This window comes from Perna viridis, chromosome 14, assembly GCF_037379345.1.
Source record: "Perna viridis isolate PV_CMFRI_1.1 ecotype Kerala chromosome 14, ASM3737934v1, whole genome shotgun sequence".
NCBI classification, from domain to species: Eukaryota; Metazoa; Mollusca; class Bivalvia; order Mytilida; family Mytilidae; genus Perna; species Perna viridis.
This window is the reverse complement of record NC_142458.1, coordinates 6,310,862-6,329,924: the sequence shown is the minus strand read 5'-3', so window position 1 is coordinate 6,329,924 and position 19,063 is coordinate 6,310,862. Positions and strand designations below refer to the sequence as shown.

The 19,063-nt window shown below is 33.0% G+C and overlaps 1 protein-coding gene across 3 annotated transcripts; it reads right to left on the bottom strand.

Moving 5' to 3' along the window:
* Positions 1–840: 840 nt before the first annotated feature.
* On the bottom strand, positions 841–18,904 carry LOC148597932 (elongation factor 1-delta-like). Of its 3 annotated transcripts, XM_088562598.1 has the most exons (10): positions 18,815–18,904; positions 16,740–16,833; positions 10,981–11,067; positions 9,245–9,262; positions 6,996–7,080; positions 6,168–6,334; positions 4,653–4,710; positions 4,028–4,153; positions 1,958–2,073; positions 841–971 (listed from the first exon to the last, which is right to left on the bottom strand). In XM_088562598.1, the coding sequence occupies exons 2-10, from the start codon at positions 16,830–16,832 to the stop codon at positions 933–935; spliced, it is 789 nt and encodes a 262-aa protein (XP_088418724.1). In that variant the 5' UTR covers position 16,833; positions 18,815–18,904; the 3' UTR covers positions 841–932. The 3 variants fall into 3 exon arrangements, with proteins under 3 accessions (XP_088418724.1, XP_088418725.1, XP_088418726.1); XM_088562599.1 differs by lacking the exon at positions 9,245–9,262; XM_088562600.1 differs by lacking the exons at positions 9,245–9,262; positions 10,981–11,067.
* Positions 18,905–19,063: the final 159 nt, after the last annotated feature.

The window sequence follows — 19,063 nt, the reverse complement described above, 5'->3', positions numbered from 1 at the left end:
TTTCTTGCATGATTCTTTGTGCTACAATTCTACAACATCCATTTCCAATTAATCAAGTTATAGGCACATAATGAAAATGCTTGTTTTTGGCCCCCTTTCTGACAGCTTATTCCTAAATGGTTTAAGTCACAACCCCCAAAATTCAACCCAGCCTTCCTTTTGTGGTATGACGACTTGTACCATTCACATTTACTTGATGTTATTGTCAAAACATGATGAAAAGGCTTGATTCTGGCCTCTTTTTGGGCCCCAATACATACAGCTCCTTTTATGGTATGAAACTTTGTGGTATAAATTCATACAGAGCTATTCACTACTCAAGTTATTGGACAGACATGTAGCGTCTACGGATGAGGAAGGCAGTGTGATACCATTATACGACCGCAAAAAACAAAGGGCAAGTAATGAGTTATTAAATAATACCCTGCTACATTGCAAAAAATTGGGGGGGGGGGAGGATTTAAAACAACTTAAAATGGCCATAACTTTTTGGTAAATAATCAGAACACTTGATCTGTATTTTATGGTACTCAAGAACTATTTAGAAAGAGATCCTTCAAAATCTCCTCAAGCTGCCATCAGGAAACTGTCAGGGGAAGCAAAGACAGATGCACAAATTTTCAGAGGGTATCACATAATCCTTTACCAGTTCATGTGACAGGGTATAAATAGTTGGACATAAGCATTATAAAACCGTCAATTAATGAAGAAGTAAATTTGCAAGATGCAACTTGATATAAGTGCAGAAGTCGACCTAGTACAGTTTAGAAAATTTAAAATCCACACCATTAAACTTTGCCAATACCATGCTTCAAAGGTAGTAAGTAGGAAAACAAAAAACACATTGAATTTTTTTTATACAACTTTTCACTCCTATTCCTAGTTGTGTAGTTTATATTTTATTGTTAAGTCACTATTGGTTTAGTCAAGTCTTAGATCTTGTTAAATGCTGCCACGTCAATACTTTGTACCTAAAAATAGAAAAAAATTCACATGTAAACAACAGAAATGTTATAGTGTCAACGTTCAACGTACCCAACTTTTGGAAAAATAAAATTTTTAGTCATAATTTATGAAGATGATTCGTAAAATCTCGCACTTTGTGTCATTTTATTAACATTGGTATTATGGAGAGATTAACAATATGTAGAGCGCAATCTGCAGAAAAATTTCATAGAAACTAGGGCTAAATCATAATGGTAAACAACTGTTGAGTATCCAATCCACTTCAGAAAGAAACACAAGATGACAAATTTGTCCAAAAGAAAATACACATTGTCTTTTTTTTCAGACAGAAGTCTGCAATTACAAAAAATACCCGTTTTATACACTGTAAATTTGGATATGATGTACAAGTGTTTCCAGGAGTAAGCTCTCATCAGCAGCATTGAAATCAAATATGTAGGAAGAACTTAACCCAAAATTTAATTTTATACAAGAAGTACTCAAAAACAGAACTATCGAAATAGGATGCCAAATCCATCACCGTGAGGTTTTACCACATGCAATGCAAAGTAAGAAGCCTCAATGTTTTTAGTATTTTTAAATTTGGAATACTGCAAGATTCAAAGTCGCTAATATTCAAGAAACTTTTCAATTAACTAGGTAAACTGTGAACAATGCTCACTAACTTGATACCCTTCATTGCCTTATAAGGTAACATTCACCTTTTGACCTCCATATTGATTTGGATCAAAATCTTAAATAAAAGGTGCACAAAAGGAACACATAATAGTGATTCTGTGAAAGTTTCATTCAATTCCATTCAGTGGTGTAAGAGGAGTAATGGATAAGAGATGGGTTCACCTTGTGTAATGGAAGGACATACACCCCTATCATTTGATTCCCTCCAATTCTGGAATTGGGTGTATACCAAAATAGTTCTAGAAACTGGGAACCTGGATCAATTTTTCATCTTTTTTTTTCTACAGTAAAGTTTACATTTACATGTACTTACCAAATCTTCGAACTCTGCTATTCTTTCTTCTAAATCATCTGTGCCTACTTTATCATCTTCAACCACACACATGATAGATAATTTTTTGATACCATAACCAACAGGAACAAGTTTTGCTGTAAAATACATAACACACATTTTTGAACTGATTTTTAGGTATGTTTAATTGTATAATATTTTCTACAGTGGCCAGTTTTAAAAGGGGGGGTTGTGATCACACCAAAGTACTTGAACCCTGCCACATTTTAGTGCCTGTCCCTTAAGGAATTTTTTGCCTCTGTATGTCTTGTTTTGTTTTCACCTTTAGTTTATTTTTATATGTTACTTGAGTATATAGGGGCAACTCTTTTGCTGTACCTGTGTATAATGATGTTTTGGGCCCAGCTACAGCCTGCTCCGAGGTGTGGTGGTTTCCTCGCTGTTCACTGAAGACACATGGGTGGTCTTGAGCTGACATTTTTCTTCCAGGTGGAGTTGTTGCCTCTTTGACATATTTACCATATCCATTCTTCATAGAAGTCCATTATCAACAGGTAATTACCATATGATTTTCTAATTATTATCTTAAGGTATAAGACTGATTGGACCAAATAAGAGTTTTTGTCGTGAAGTCTGGGTTTGTTTCTACCTGAGTAAATGAAGGGTAATTTCAAAATTTCCGACCTGATAAAATCTAGGCAGTAGTCAAAAGGAACAGTCTGTATAACAAATGGCAGTATCAGGGTAACAAGCATTCTGAGAGTATTGCAGAACAATACATGGTCCCCAATCGACTGTTTTTATCACTAACTCAAATACTACCTTGGATCATCAAGTATAAATGATAAACTGAGAAAATTACCTTGATTTTGTAACTTTAAAAAAAATCAGCAAAGAAGAAAGAAATGTAAAATAAATCTGTAACTCATCAGGGTAGACTCACTTACCAAAAATCAGCTCAATATCTGAAAGCGTTCAGACAAAAAGTGCAGAAAACTTAAATTTCGGTAAATTTTTTAAAGTTTCAAGGGCCATAACTTGGACAAAAATCATCAAAGCGGAACGAAGCATAAACCTGATCTGTAACTTATAAGGGTAGATTCACTTAGCAAAAATAAGCTAAATATCTGCAAGTATTTAGAAAAAACATACAGAAAACTTAAATTTCAGTAAATTTTTCTAAGTTCAAGGGTCATAACTTGGACAAAAATCAGTGAAGCGGAAAAAAATGTTAAAATTGATCAGTAACTCATCAAGGTAGACTCCTATACCAAAAAACAGCTCAATATCTGCAAGCATTTAGAAAAAAGCAAGACAGATGGACGGACAGTCGGAGTGCATATCTAAAGACTAAAATCCGGACAGTAGGAAACCAGCATAATGGACCTGACTTTCAAAATGAAACGCGGGTTAAACCAGGTTTTACAGTGCACTAAACCTTCTGCTTTTATTTCAGATCATTATTTTAGGTGTAACACAAATTAGCCGCATAAAATTGCATAATGGACCTGACTTGGTATAGGCATTTCAAAATGAAAGGTGGGTTAAACCAGGTTTTACAGTGCACTAAACCTTCCACTTTTATTTCAGATCATTATTTTAGGCATATTTCAACACAAATTAGTGGCATAAAATTGCCACCAGTCAAAATGGGTTAAGTCAGTAGTCAAAACAGTGCAGGAGATATCAATAATAAATAAGTGAAAATAAAAACAGTTAATTTTCATGGTTTTCATGTGAGACTTGATTGAAACGAAAAACAAATTCCCATTTTATTAGTCCTTATCCCCTTATTTTGTTCTTTATGCTTACTGTTCAAATTCTGGCTGCATTGATTTCCCTTGTTTATGAATTGAAACATTTTGTAAACTTCTGGCAGAATTCAAAAGAAATTTTAGTGTGATTCATCATTTGAATTTAGGTACCCTACTGATATCTAGACAAGGGACTTCGATATGCATACTTACACTAGCCCAATAAGTATTAATGACTTACTGAGGGGGTTTCCAACCTCCTAGACTACCTGTTTGAGTCTTCCTCTGGCCCCATACCATGTAATTTATAAACTGGCCCTGTACAATGGATACTTACACTGGCCCCATACTAGCCCATCCATTTCTATTGTTCGGACTAATCTTTCCATTTCTTCCATGTCTGTTTCATCATCCCATGGTTTGACATCTAATACAATACTGGATTTGGCAATTAAGGCTGGTTCTAAAAAGGATTTAAATAGTTGATTTCGCACGAACTTTTGGAACTGAAATTGTGAGAGAATGAATCGTAAAGGGTCTTATTATTTTTACCCTTTTTCCACCTACTCCATGCATGCTTTCATCCTGTGGTAGTGTCTAAGTGCCTGATATTTTATAAAACATAGTAATTGGCTGTTAGTTTTGGAAAGGCACCCCTGATTTGTACTAAAACTCAGTAATATTTTTTTTCAGTATGTTACCATGGCTACTGGATTTTATAACAATAATCACTAAATTACTTATAAATGACTTGAACCTGCACACACCAAGGATTTCAAAAATATGCACTTTCTTATGATAAAACACTAGAAATTTCTATGCGGACTGCCTCAAAACAGCTTTATTTCAACAAAATGAGACCAGATATTCAGAAATGACCTAACTGTGTTGTACTACCTAATTCTTGATAGTTCTTAAATTCTAGGAGCTAGGGTGCAGTATATGACATACGATTTCCTTACTTTTAGCTTTTTTCTCTGCATATGCTTTAAGTCTTTCTTGTTTGATTCTTTCAGCCTCCTAAAAAACAAACAAATATTAAATTCAATTCAATGTTTAAAGTTCAAATTTATTATTTCATTATCTTCATATTAAAGTAGAACTTGAGTAAACTCACTGAGATATACTCCAAAACCCACAAGTTTGATTATCACCCCTTCAAGGATCTAACACCATCCATCAAACTTCATGCATATACATCTATATACATGAATATTCTAGTTATCGCCTGGAAACTGTTTCCCCTTTTTTCAAGAACAGAGGAACAAAAAAATAATAGTGTTGTTTCCTGCTACCACCAAGAAAAAATAGGGTAGGTTGGAACTTTATCTTTTTTTTCAAAACATTTTACATGTATATTGAGTTAATGGAGAAACAATCTAGAATTTAACAGTTCTTGAGCCAAAATGGCCATAAAATATTTGGGCTTGGCACAAAAAAATAAGGTAGGTAGAGAAGCAGGAAATTTTGTTTTGCCCAACTCCAGAACTATAGAAACAGATGGAGTGACAGAAGAACAAACGATCTGTCTAGGTAATGTCTCAGTGCATTATAGTCATTAGGCTCAAAATTATTAAAACTCAATTCACAAGTTTATGGTGTAATTGTGTATTTTTCACCAATTAAAATTTGTGCTGCCATTTTGTGCCATCAAGGTTAGCGATGTCTATATTATGGATATTCTTGGCAGAGATTAATTCTCATTCCTGGGTGTTATTCTTAAAAATGATTTTTAATATGAAATTCCATTTCAGAAGAAAATACCAAAAACAATGGTACAAGGAAAAGGTGAAGAAAACCTTGAGTTCAGAGCATAAACATGATGTTTGTGTAATGTTACAACCTATAGATCAAGTCAGTAAATTCTTCTGTTTCCATTGAGTGGCATAAAACCCTCCTTTTTTATTCAGAAATTCACTCACAAAAATAACACATAGAGTTGGATAATCCATCATATCAAAAAGCTGCACAGAACAATGAGAATGGAAGGGTCATAACATAACATGTTGAAAAGGGAAATGAATATGATTTAAAGATATTAGGATATGACTATTTAAGTAGCGGTCTTTTGTAAGAATCATTCAAATTCTGCGATGTGTGATACACCCCAATAAAAGGCAACACATTTTTATTTTTGATATTACATTGCTTTATAGGTCTATATGATGAAATGTATAATTATTCATTCCAATCTGTCTGCCCTAAAGAGATAATTCAAATTGAAAATCTAACAGTTTCTATTGTATTTTAGTGTCGTTTACAGATCTATCTCCCTTACTTTTGAATTCTACAGTGCATTCTATTTAATATTTATTTCCTATGAACAAGGGTTATATGAAAAGCCACATGTTACTTTCTGTTTACTATGACATTTTAAACAAAATGTCAAAAATAAAAAAAAATGTAGGCTTTTCATCAATGAATCACATATTTCAGGATTCTAAGCTGGAGTACTACTCAAATCCTGATAAATTCACCTCATCATCGTCATCATCCCCAAACAGATCAAAATCATCATCGTCATCATCAGCAGCAGCAGCTGGGGCGGGAGCTGGTTTGGAACCGGAGGAAGCACTGCCACCCTTCTCAAGGGCACTAACTCTGTTTTCTAGTTGATTTACCATTTTCTTCATGTCATCAACAACTACGATGAAAAGAAATAGTCAAAACATTTAATTTGTACAAATAAAATGAAATAGTGACACCAGTCTGAACAGAACCCCTTTAGGACGGTAGTGTTTGTACAGTTTAGAGAGGTGTTTAGTTTATCCAGGTTTCAGTTTTGAAAAGTTTCACTGCACAAGCAAAAAATAATAATCATAAAAAAAAGACACACACTGTTTTATTTTATAAAAAAAAGACTTTTAGCCATGTTCTAAAAATATCTAGATATTGTAGACACATGAATCATTGGGATTTGTTTTTGTTCGTAAGTTCGAACATTGAGAAATAATAATATGAGATGCAGATCTATATAAACATAAACAAAGTTTTAATAATATTAGTTGAATATTTTTTCAGTTATAGTTACACAAAAGCATAATTGGCTACTTCGTGTAGATCTGCTTTCACCATTAGTGATGCAGGTAAAGACAGAATAGAGACAAGTTGGTCTTATTCAACAGCCCTGAGTCCATAGACTTGTGAATGAATCAAAAGACAGAGACAAGTTGGTCTAATTCAATAGCCCTGAGTCCATAGACTTGTGAATGAATCAAAAGACACAGAGACAAGTTGGTCTTATTCAATAGCCCTGAGTCCATAGACTTGTGAATGAATCAAAAGACACAAGTTTATCAACTTACTTTTCTTCAGCTCTTTATTTTCTGACTCTAATGTGTTAATTCTGTTGCTGATCTGTGGGTCACCACCAGCCATGACTCCCCCACTCTGTAAAAATAAAGGGAAGTAACTTAATGCAAAGTTAGGAAGGGGAGATAACTACACTTTAATTTATACATCATATGTCAATGTTAAGTGCCATTACACATGTGTGTAGTTCAATTGAATTTTGAAAAGAACGGTATTTTGTATAAAATAAAGAATAAAATCAGAAGTTAAATCCCTTTCACTTCAAAAAGGTTTTCAATGCTCATAGAGTGATGGTCTTTATAATATAATGATATATCATTATGAATACTGTATAACATGTAATTTTCCCATGGTGCCAATTTTGGCATATTTTAAATGTCTTTTTGAAATGTTAAAAGTATTTACTCTAGTCAGGGTTTAAGTACTTAGTGCACTTTCCATCTGCCAAAATTTGAAAGGCTGAAATTTTTCGTACACCTTTCAACTTCAAAAGCACCAAATTTTACACCTGCCAAAATTACCAGCCATTCAGTAAGTCTTCAATTTTATTAATTCCAAAGATGTTACACCAATTTAAAAGAAATTTTACCGTCACCAAAGAAAGAGTTAGTTAAATACTGACAGTGCAAAATTTGGATATCCAAATCTTAACTACAAAAAAGAAAAAAACAGAAAAAAGTATTGAGGAAAAATCAAATGTAATAAATTGAAACAAATCAGTCAAGGGTTTATAATGTGCTATATTAACTTAAAATTTCAAATGAATTAAATATACATGTACCAGTATATAAGCAAGGAACTAGAGTACACATTAAGAAAACAAAATTCCAAAATTGTTGGAACTACATGTATAGATCTGAATAAAAAGAAAAATCTTTCATATGGTTAAAGAAGTGACTTGGAAATTCTCTTTTATACATACTTTAAAAAAATATCTAAATCAAAAAGAATTAACTAAAAATTCCAATTATTATTGAATTCCTGTATAGACATATTACACCAATTTGAAATACATGTACAACAATCTTTTGGAACTATCTTCTTCTGTGATTTTTTGGACACGATCTCTTAACTTTGGATAACTTTATTAATTTCTTAATTCAACCATCATCCAAAGCTATTCAAACTTAAATTGTGTCCAAAGATCACACAGGTGTTCAGCAGAAAAAAAAAAACAGGACAAATTACTCTTCCGTCAGCATGAATATAAATTTTTGTACTCTGTAGGTGGAGGTGGAGTTGAGCAGAGTCACAGTATCTCCTGTGAGAACTGTATTCACAGTGTCTCCTCTGAGATCTCGTCACAGTGTCTCTTCTGAGAACTGGACTCACAGTGTCTCCCCTGAGAACTGTGGTCACAGAGTCTCTCCTGAGAACTGGAATAACAGGGTCTCCCCTGAGAACTGGACTCACAGTGTCTCCTCTGAGAACTGGAGTCAGTGTCTCCCCTGAGAACTTCAGTCACAGTGTCTCTCCTGAGAACAGCAGTCACAGTGTCTCCTCTGAGAACTGGACTCACAATGTCTTCTCTGAAAACTGGACTCAGTGTCTCCCCTAAGAACTGCGGTCACACTGTCTCCTCTGAGAACTGCAACCACAGTGTCTCATCTGAGAACTACGGTCACAGTGTCTCCACTGAGAACTCCGGTCACATTGTCTCCCCTGAGAACTGGAATCACAGTGCCTCCACTGAGAAATGCAGTCACAGTGTCTTCCCTGAGAACTGCGGTCACTGTGTCTCCCCTGAGAACTGTAGAGTCAGCATTTTTTACATACACAGATACATTAAATAATTCTGGGAGTTAAACAAAATTGCAATTATATACAGAGCAAAGAAAAAAAATAAACTAAAATAATTTAACCGTTTTAATCCATGGTTGAGACACAGTGGAGTTATTGTGAAGCCACAACTTTCTTCCACCATGTAGAGAGGGATATTAAAATTCATGCTGTTAGTAATGTAGTTCTAGTAGTCTACCTAGAACTACCAGTATTAAATCACTCAGAAGCCCAGCTTGATTTGTATTCAATGTGGTATCACTCTTTTTCAAATTGCTATAAAACCTAAAATGCTCAAAAATATGTATTTGTCTAAGAAATGCATACAACATCCATTTAAAGTTTATATTTACTGACATTGAAGAGGAAATCCATTGACAACATTGGCTATTTCTTTACAACAGAAAAATGTACGAAGAATATGCAATAAAAATACATGTATTTGAACATTTAATACCTATACCTTGCAGTTGGGGAAATGCTGCAAAAAAATATGTTTTAAAAAATACCAATTATGCCAGAATTTTAAGAAAAATATAAATATATTGTAAAACAAAATATTCTCAGAAATGAATACAAGTTTCAAGTTGCTATAAGTGTGGACAGTGGACTATAATTTATGTTGTTAGAAATGTGTTGCTGTGGATAGCAAGAAAATCACTTGCATCGTATATGTATGCTGTATATAAAAGACACATACAAGATTTAAAATCAAAAATTCATTCACTAGAATTCAAGGTTTTTGGGATGAAAATTTTCCCCATCATTCCACATATTAGTGAAAAATAGTGAAGTCATCTGAAATATATTCATGTTCACAACTACAATGGGAGATAAGATACACTCAATAAGGGAACAAGACACCTAAGCTAATTTTCAAAGCTATAAAGAAAGGTACTCTTCCCACTGTTTCATTTTATTTCTGAACTGGTCTATAAGAGCTAAGAGTAAGTGACCATTGAGGCACTTACAGTGCATAAAATAATTATGTTCAAAAAACAGAGTAAGTCTTCCATTGATTAAATAACAGTCACCTGATTAACTTCCTTAGGTAGTTAACTGGATAATTGAGAAAGATTTACATTTTTTTTTATTAGACCAAAAAGAAAAAAAATTACTCAACTAACCCTACCAACCCTAATTTTCTGTGTCTACCCGTAAGTTTTTAAGTGGTTTTTTTTTGCCATTTTTTGACAAGCACTATAAAAGTCTGAAAGTGTCTACAACACAAACCAGTCAAAAAGTTTTGAAAAAATAAAGTTTTGCTTACCTACCCACCCTAAGCGTTAGCGGAAACACAAGTATTATGCCATAGGTATCTAAAACTGTGTGTCAGATAGAATGTTCAATTAAATTAAGATACCTATGAAATAATACCTGTTTGAATTATTATCTCCATTATCAAGTTAACTACCCAAGTCAGTTCGTCATCCTATCACGGGAAGACCGTCCCTATTCCCTGAACATCATCATTGAATTTGCTGTAATAAGAAATGAAAAAAGACATGTATTACTGCTAATGTATTTTGCACAATTTTGGAAATAAATTGTATTCTTATCATAAATGTATGCTTAAATCTTCGAATGCTAATGCTGTTGAACTTTGAACTGCAGTTGCATGCATGTAGAGAATTAAGCAGTGTTAATTAGCATTAATAATGATTTGAATCATACAACGTTCCAGCAAATCTTTATAAATCCAAATGCACTGGTTAATTTTCTCCAATGCCATACAGAATAACAGCAGTTTTGATGCGGCAACGGAAAATGTCACAGCAAACCCAAAAGGGTGTGATGTGAAGTGATGTACTGTCAAGATGTTTGAAACTGACATTATTCTGTTGATCAGTGACATCACAATTCAATTTGACCTTACCAAGAAATTTTACCCTGGAGTTGTACTTACTCCAAATATTAAACAGGTCAAAAGGCTTACTTAATTCAATAGTTACAAGCAAAAGCAAAAGCTCGAACATGAAAATAAATTGTACATAAAATGGTCTAAGATGCAAGTTTTGCTTAATTCGAATTACAAACAAGTTTCCATAGTTCATAAGGCATGTAGCTTCAGTTTCCAAAGGTACCATAAACAATAATCTTCCATAATGATCATGAAAGGTATCTAGTTAAAGCAACAGGTGAATACTAGTCTATATTTACATGCTAACAGAAAAGCAAAGTTACAACAATTTTACTCACAGAGTTCAAAACTTTTTGAATTTGTTGTCGTGCTTCTGCAATTTCATTTTTTAATTTGCTTGTCCCTGAACTCTGTGTGTTATTGTCCTAAAAATAGACAAGGATTCAATTTTACTTGAGAAAACTTAAAGAAAAGACAACAAATTTGTTTGATTCCAGAGGAATTGTATATGTGATTGTAATTCCATATTTTTACAGGAGTAGACCTTCAGGTGGACAAGGAGTAACTCAGAGTAAGCCTAACACATAACAAATAAAGCAAATTTATACAAATAATTTTATGCTAAACCTTTCAAAAGCTCCCAGCTAAACAGTAACTGCAAACATGCACAAAAAAAATACAGTAAAATTCAGTCAAAGCCAAATTGTCTTAGATGTCTTAAGTCAAGACATACTCTACATTAAAACTTAATTATTAAAACTCCAGACTGAGATTTCTTTGAGTTTTAGTTAATGCAAAAATTTTGAAAATTTGTCTCAGTGACCAAGTCAATTTCTGTTTGGTAAGTCAGAAAGTCTCACTAATTTCGCAATGGCTGTGAAACCTGTATGAACTATTTACCATTGTAAATTGTGGTTCCCTATTTTCAGCATACACAGATTTCTCCCATATCTATTTAGGAAGAGTTGCCTCCCATGAGAGAAGGTACATGTACAGGACAAAAGAGAAAACCTTTTATATTACATAAGAAAAATTACAACATATGTTTCTCATATGTTTTGAAAACACTTGCAAAACATATGTTTCTAATATGTTAAGGACCACCATGAATGTTAGAAATAACAAATTAAATCATGAAATTAAAGAACCCTAGTGAGCGTGCTCCAATACCCCACATGTCCCCATGTTGGATACTCAAGTAAATTTGTTTGTTAGAGAAATACATGTAGAAGGACCCCGATAAAAAAGGAAAAAGAGAGTTTTATAGGCTTTAGACTGTTACCTTTTAACTAAAGACTGTTACTCAGAATGGGAATGGAAGTTTGTTTTTAAACTCCAGACTGAGATTTCTTTGAGTTTTAGTTAATCCAAATTAAATATCATCGTAGTGAAACAAAAGGTACACTTGACCTGTAACTTATCATGGTGAACTCATATACCAAAAATCATGCATAATCTGCTAGCGTTTAGAAAAAAAAGTCTGAAAAACTGTTATTTCTGCGAATTTTGCTAAGTTCAAGGCCCGTAATTTCGGTAAAAATCATCAGAGCAAAACCAAGTACAAACTTGTCCTGTAACTTGTAATGGTGAATTTCTATACTAAAAATCATGTCAACATCTGAAAACGTTTACAAAAAAGTCTGGAAGACTGTTATTTCTGTGAATTTTACTAAGTTCAAGGCCTGTAATTTCGGTAAAAATCATCAGAGCGGAACGAAATATGAACTTGACCTTGTAACTTATCATGGTGAATTTATATACCAAAAATCAAGTCAATATCTGTAAGCGTTTAGAAAAAAGTCCAGAAAACTGTTATTTCTGTGAATTTTGCAAAGTTCAAGGCCCGTAATTTCAATAAAAATCATCAGAGCACAATGAAAATTACACTTGACCTTTAACTTATCATGATGAACCTATATACCATAAATCATGTCAATATCTGCTAGCATTTAGAAAAAAAGTCCAGAAAACATTTTTTTCTTTGAATTTTACTAAGTTCAAGGCCCGTAATTTTGGTAAAAATCATCAGAGCGGAAGGAAACATAAACTTGCCTTGTAACTTATCATGGTGAACCTACATGTATATACCAAAAATCATGTTGATATCTGCAAGCGTTCAGAAAAAAAGTCTCGAAAACTGTTATTTCTGTGAATTTTGCTAAGTTCAAGGCCCGTAATTTTGGTAAAAATCATCGGAGCGGAACGAAAGTACCTCTTAACCTGTTACTTATCATGGTGAACTTATATACCAAAAATCATGTCAATATCTGCATGCATTTAGAAAAAAATCCGGAAAACTGAAAATGGACTGACGTACGGGTCAAAAACATCATACCCTTCACGTAAGGCATAAAAAGGTAAATAAAAATCCAATGGCAGTTATATGTCTTCTGCAGAACTTAATATATAAATCAAAGGATAGCTTAAAATACTTGCCAATATACATTTGTACGGTAATTTTGTTTTCTTGATTTTACCTCAAAATACAGGAGGTTTCCCTTATCAAAACTAACCCAAAATCATACAAAATTCCAGAAATTCACAGTTTGCCCCAGATTTTCTGGTTCACAATGGAAATGTTTAATTCCCAAATCCTCGTGAGGGGGAATACTATTAAAAAAAAGGGCAACAAAATCATTGATATACATGTAAGAAATTTCCTCTGATCTGTGACCAAATAACAACAGTTTAGGAGAAATTAGAAAAATTTTCCACATCATGACTTTGTACGAGGCATCTGCTGAATAGATAACTCTTCACTTGTGGGTTTGGTCACTACTGTAAACTGAAAATAAGGAATGTTTATGCTGATAATCTATCAATTAATGGTTTTTAAATATTCCTGGTAAAAAACATTTTGGGTAACACTCATATACAAGTAGATGTCACAGAGACTGAGAGTCAAAGGAAACAATATACATGTTTAAGTACATTGAGGATATTATTTTATTATAACGTAACTTTTAAAAAATAAATCTTTCAGAAGATATGAAGTTTTATTATTGTTGTGAAACAATACAGAATAATCATTGTTATAAATAAAAAAGAATCAGCAATAAACAAACCATTTTAGGTTGACTTAAGAAAAAGGGAAACATTGCATAGATCATATGAGGAATAAAGTATAGGAATGTTTCCAATTTTTGATTTGCCATAACCTGTTCAAAGATTAGAAACATTCCTTATAAATTAATTCAATTAAATTCTATTTTGTTACAGTCCAAATTATATAAAGAATTGATTCGTAATCAAAACATTATTTTGTTGGGGATTATTTTAATCGCAGAGTGTGTACCAATCGATGTTAATAATGTCATAGAACCAAGCCAGGTTATATAAAATAACCTGATTTGCTCAAAGAGAACCAACCAACTGATCAGAAAGCTTGTTGCAAATCAAATCAAATTATCAATAATTAACATACATTGTGCTTGTAGCTTTATCTTAAGAAATAAATATCTCTACAGGGTTCGACATTAACGGTTGCCCGATTGCCTGGGACAAGTAAATCGCCGGTCTGGGCAAGTAAAAACGACATCAAAGTTGCCCGACTGGGCAAGTGAAAAAAATATGTGCCCAAATTACATTATTTCTGATCATCGCAGCTCTAAAACATCGAAAATTACTTCTGTATAGTTCGCCGTTCTTCCAGACCTTGCTGACCTAGATTATCATTGGATAGTTTTCTGATTTTCCCTTTGCCAAAAATAGATCGTATGATATTAATGTCGACCAATCGGATGCGTCCAATTGTACATCTATTTTCGTTATCCAATTGAACATCGCGATTTATTTATGGAATTTCTTACTTTGGAAAACTGTAAGAAATCTGTATCGAAAACTTCGAAAATATGAGAGAAAAAGAGAAATAAAATTCTATTGAAGATAGTTTCTGGTTTAAACACTATATAGTGACACAAAGTTCCGGGCAAGTATTTCAATATTTCGGGCAAGTGAATCACATATGTCACTTGCCCGACTGGACAAGTGAATATAAAAGTTAACGTCGAACCCTGCTCTATAATCATGCAATGGCAGATAAAATTAATACTGCTTCTTGAATTGAAATTCTATTATTCCAATACAATAGTTTGTATTGGGTGCTAGTTTTTGGGCATTAAAAATTTAGGTAAACTATGTAGAATACAAATAAAAATATTCCATTCAAAGAAGTCCTTTCACTTTCCAAGAAATTTTGATTTTTTTTCTAAATCAAAATGGACTAACAAACCAACACATTCGAAAGTTTTAATGTTCTGACAAAAACTTCTAAAAACTAAGCTGGCATGTTATCAAGAAGCACTGATATCTGTTTCAAATCTAACACATCAGCATATATATTTTGTTTCCGAAATAAATCATGGAAACTCCATTTTATCATCGTTTTACAACTGGCTGATCATTTATGTCTCATTGTCAGTATTACCCCCAGTGATAGTGAGAGTTAAATAACTTCATGAATGGCCAGCTCAAGGTCAAACAATGATAAAATGGAGTTCTGTGATTTATTTCAATTCTTATAGGACTAGTTTTTTCCTCTGTTTTTTAATAGACGAAGCTCATGTGTTTATCGCTTTTTTACCACGGCTGTGGTCTATAGAGATTTGAAGCATGTCATAGTAGAATGATTCATAATTTTTGCTTATTAAAATATGAACAGTAAAACCTCCATAAACCAAACCACTTTTGGTCTATAAAATTAAGACAAATGTTTGATTTGCACAGGTTCAAAATACATTTAATAACAGGATAATTAATTTGATAAAGTGAATAACCAAAATATTATCAGGAGTGCCGAAGAATGCCTAGATTTGACAAGTTCCATGCACACGTTAAATCTTCAAGCCTTCTTGGCACGAATGATCAAATTTTGGTTATTCATGATAAACAATATTATATAGATTTTCTTCATAATTTTTCGATATTTTAAACATGAATTTTAAATTTTGTAATTGGTGGTTTGACATCAAAGTTGTGACGTTTTGGTGGGAGAAAGTCAGAGAGTGAAATTACTGAATTTATTTCACAGTATGAATCATCGAAATTTATTGCACTGGGAACATTCGGTAAAACACAGCTATCTATGTAATAAATTGATAAAAGGAACTTTCAAAATGTCTGGTTTAGACAGTTTTTCACATTTTTCAGTTTAGAAAGATTTCACTGTACAGGTATAGAGCAGGGTAGATTTTGCCATTTCAACTTATCCTTCCAGTAAATATGTTCTAAATGAAAAGGGGATTATGAAATGTAACATTTATGTATTTTATAAAAAGTTTCAAGTACAAATGACAAAGATTGAGATTAAAATTTTGAGAATGGGTCATTTTTAATGACGTTCAGAATTTCAATGGGTAATCCTTTAACATTCTTTGTAAAAATTTATGATTTCAATGGGACATTTTCAGTTTAAATGTAATAGATGGAAGATGGCCACCTCTAATCCCAATCACTGCTGAAATGTCCATGTAAATGTTGAATGTATATTACCACAAAAAACAGTGGATTCCTGTGAATTGCATAGCATACTTGTCTGTAAAAAGTGCTATTAAAAAAGAAAATGTAATCTCAAAGGAAAACATCTCATTATTTTCGATGTTAAAATGTCTATTTGTGACATTTACCTTACTATATGTGTACAGAAATTAAATACTGGTCTCTGATGGCATTGAAATACAAAGATCAACACAATTCTCACAGAAACTAAAGACTTTATTGATATGTTTTAATTCAAATCTATGTGTGCAATTTAATAAGACTTTTCTTATTTTGGCTTTTTGTTCTGTACATGTGCATTGTAAAAAGGAATTATCAATATGGACAAGATAGGGAATGGGTTTGAGATTTGAGATTTGGGAATTCTACCAATCAACATATATGAAATTAACATGAAATGGAATGCAATTAACAGTAATGCCATTAACATAGTATGCAATTAACAGGTACATGTATGCCATTAACAGACATGCTGTTAACATGAATTCTATTGTATCAACGGAAGAGGAATGGAAATGGCAAGACCCACTGAAGTTTTTCTGTTAGTAAATTTATATCTAACTACATTTTAAGAGGGAATTATCAGCATGATAAAACCTACTGTTCCTGCTAAGTGGCACTGATAAAAGGCCTCAGCTGCTTCAAACTTTGGTTGGTCCCTCCAGGTGGAATCAGATAACAGGGGATTAGCCATTCTATAAATAAAAGCAAACCAACTATAAATACTACATCAAATACCAAAACAGTAATGCTGGTAAATATATAAGGTACATTTATAAATGTTCACAAAAAGAAGGTAATCTATATACATGTATGTATATGAATGCATTTAATGTTCATACATTTGAACTTCTTGAATCTCTGAGTTTGATTTGAGTCTGAAAGGAAGATCAAGGAGTTAAATATAGAATGACTCCCATCTCGTAAATTATCGCAATATCTCGCATGGCATATTTCAGTATACTAGCCACAGCTACTTGCCGCCTATACAGTAAAATTGGGTCATGTGAAACACTGATATCACAAAAGCAGGGGAATCTACAGCTATAAACATCCTTATAAACAGTGTCAGACCATTTTTATTGATCAATTTAAAACAAATTTTACTATGATCGTTTGGGTTTTGAAGAAGGAGTTAGAACTTTAATTTAGGAGGGAATGCCTTTCTCGAGGGCTTGACTCTGGCAGCCATTTTTTTTTTATATCAACAATTGGTCAAATAAAAATGTTGATATCTAACAAGAATGGGAGGCTACAGCTACAAAATTTCCTATATACATTCCAAATGATGAGGGTAACCGCCCTCGGAGGTAGGGTTATGCAGTCAGAAGTCAGAAGAAAGGCCTGTATAAACATTGATATCACAAATGCAGGGAAAGCTAAAACTATAAAACTCCTAGTATACACCCTCATACTATTTCTGATTAATTTTTAACAAATTTTATGACGAATAGTAGTGAACCAAATCATGTGAAAACTCTAAGCTAGGTTACATTACTTGATCCATGAGAGTCTCTCAGAATTGAATGAGCTGGAGTTGTATGACCTCTTTATATTTAGTAGGACATTTCGAAAAAAATCAACTACTTTTAAAAAGGGATTTATGACCTGGGCCTCTAACAGTAATAAAGGTTACACTCACTTATCATATTTCAAAGGTGAATTTGAAGCAATAGTACTACCAGCTATGACGAGCACTAAACCTGAAATTTCTGATTAGATGTGGTGTGTATGGTCCTTTTCCTGTTGAACATAAATTTGTATATGTGTTTTTGAGACAATTTGGACACAAAAAATGCCTAGCTTAGTAGACTGGCTCTATATTAAACTTTTGGAGAACACTGGTATAGGTAATCTTGAGTTATAGATAAAGCATAAAGCACCATTGTTAGTGTGTGTAATATTTGTACATGGGGGAGAGGTGGTTGGTCACTTATATACCAATATACCAGTATATACAGATGTGCCGCTTGAATGGGTCTGTTTTTTTGGTTTTTCTAGTCATATATTTTTCACTTTACTATGTCAATGGGCAGTCATTTCTGAGCTATACTATATAAATGGGTCATACATTGTACTTCCACAATTTAAATGTACAATTTATTGCTTAGACAAACTTTCCAATTATCACCAATTAATCTTAAATTAGTGTCTGCTGCCGCTAACAGCCATGGAAGGAAATGTCTGTTTAATCTTGATTGATAAGGAGACGATTGATAAATTACAGATATATTGAATTTGATCAAAAGATATAGCAATTATGTGCCTTTTCTGCAAATATTTTAATAGGACTGATTTTCTTGCAAGTATATGAATGGGGGTATTTTCCAAGCTCCAGCTGCACCCCCTACCAAATTTTAACAAAAGTGACCCCATCCCCACCAATGAATTTGTACAATTCATATGAAACCCAACCTCCGTAGTCCATATAATTATGCCGTCTTGGGAGGCTAATTTTTGTTATGCTTGGTCACCTTGATTGTTATATAACCCTATAAGTCATAACTTAGATTACTGTTCGGAAACATAACACCACCAACCCCCTTTTTCAAGAAAAAATGAAAGACCAGTTTATTCACTTTATTTAGCTTCATCATAAATGAAACCTTGACGATTATGTCTTGACTATATTCGGTAGGGTAAAACTTTGTGAATATCAAAATACTATAGACATACGCTGTATTTTTTTCTGAAAGAACTGGGAAGCCGGCTCGCTCCACGATGTCAAAAGAGTAAAAGAAAGATTATACAGACATTTAAATAGAGTTCAAGCTAAACTAACAGGAAAACGTATGAAAAAAATATAGAGATGTTAAGTCTTTTTTTACTGTGGTATTTTGAAAAACTTTAATAATGTGTAGATTTAGTCTCTAGATGTAACGCAAAAATAATGAGAAAAATATATTCCGGATCATTTCAACTCCG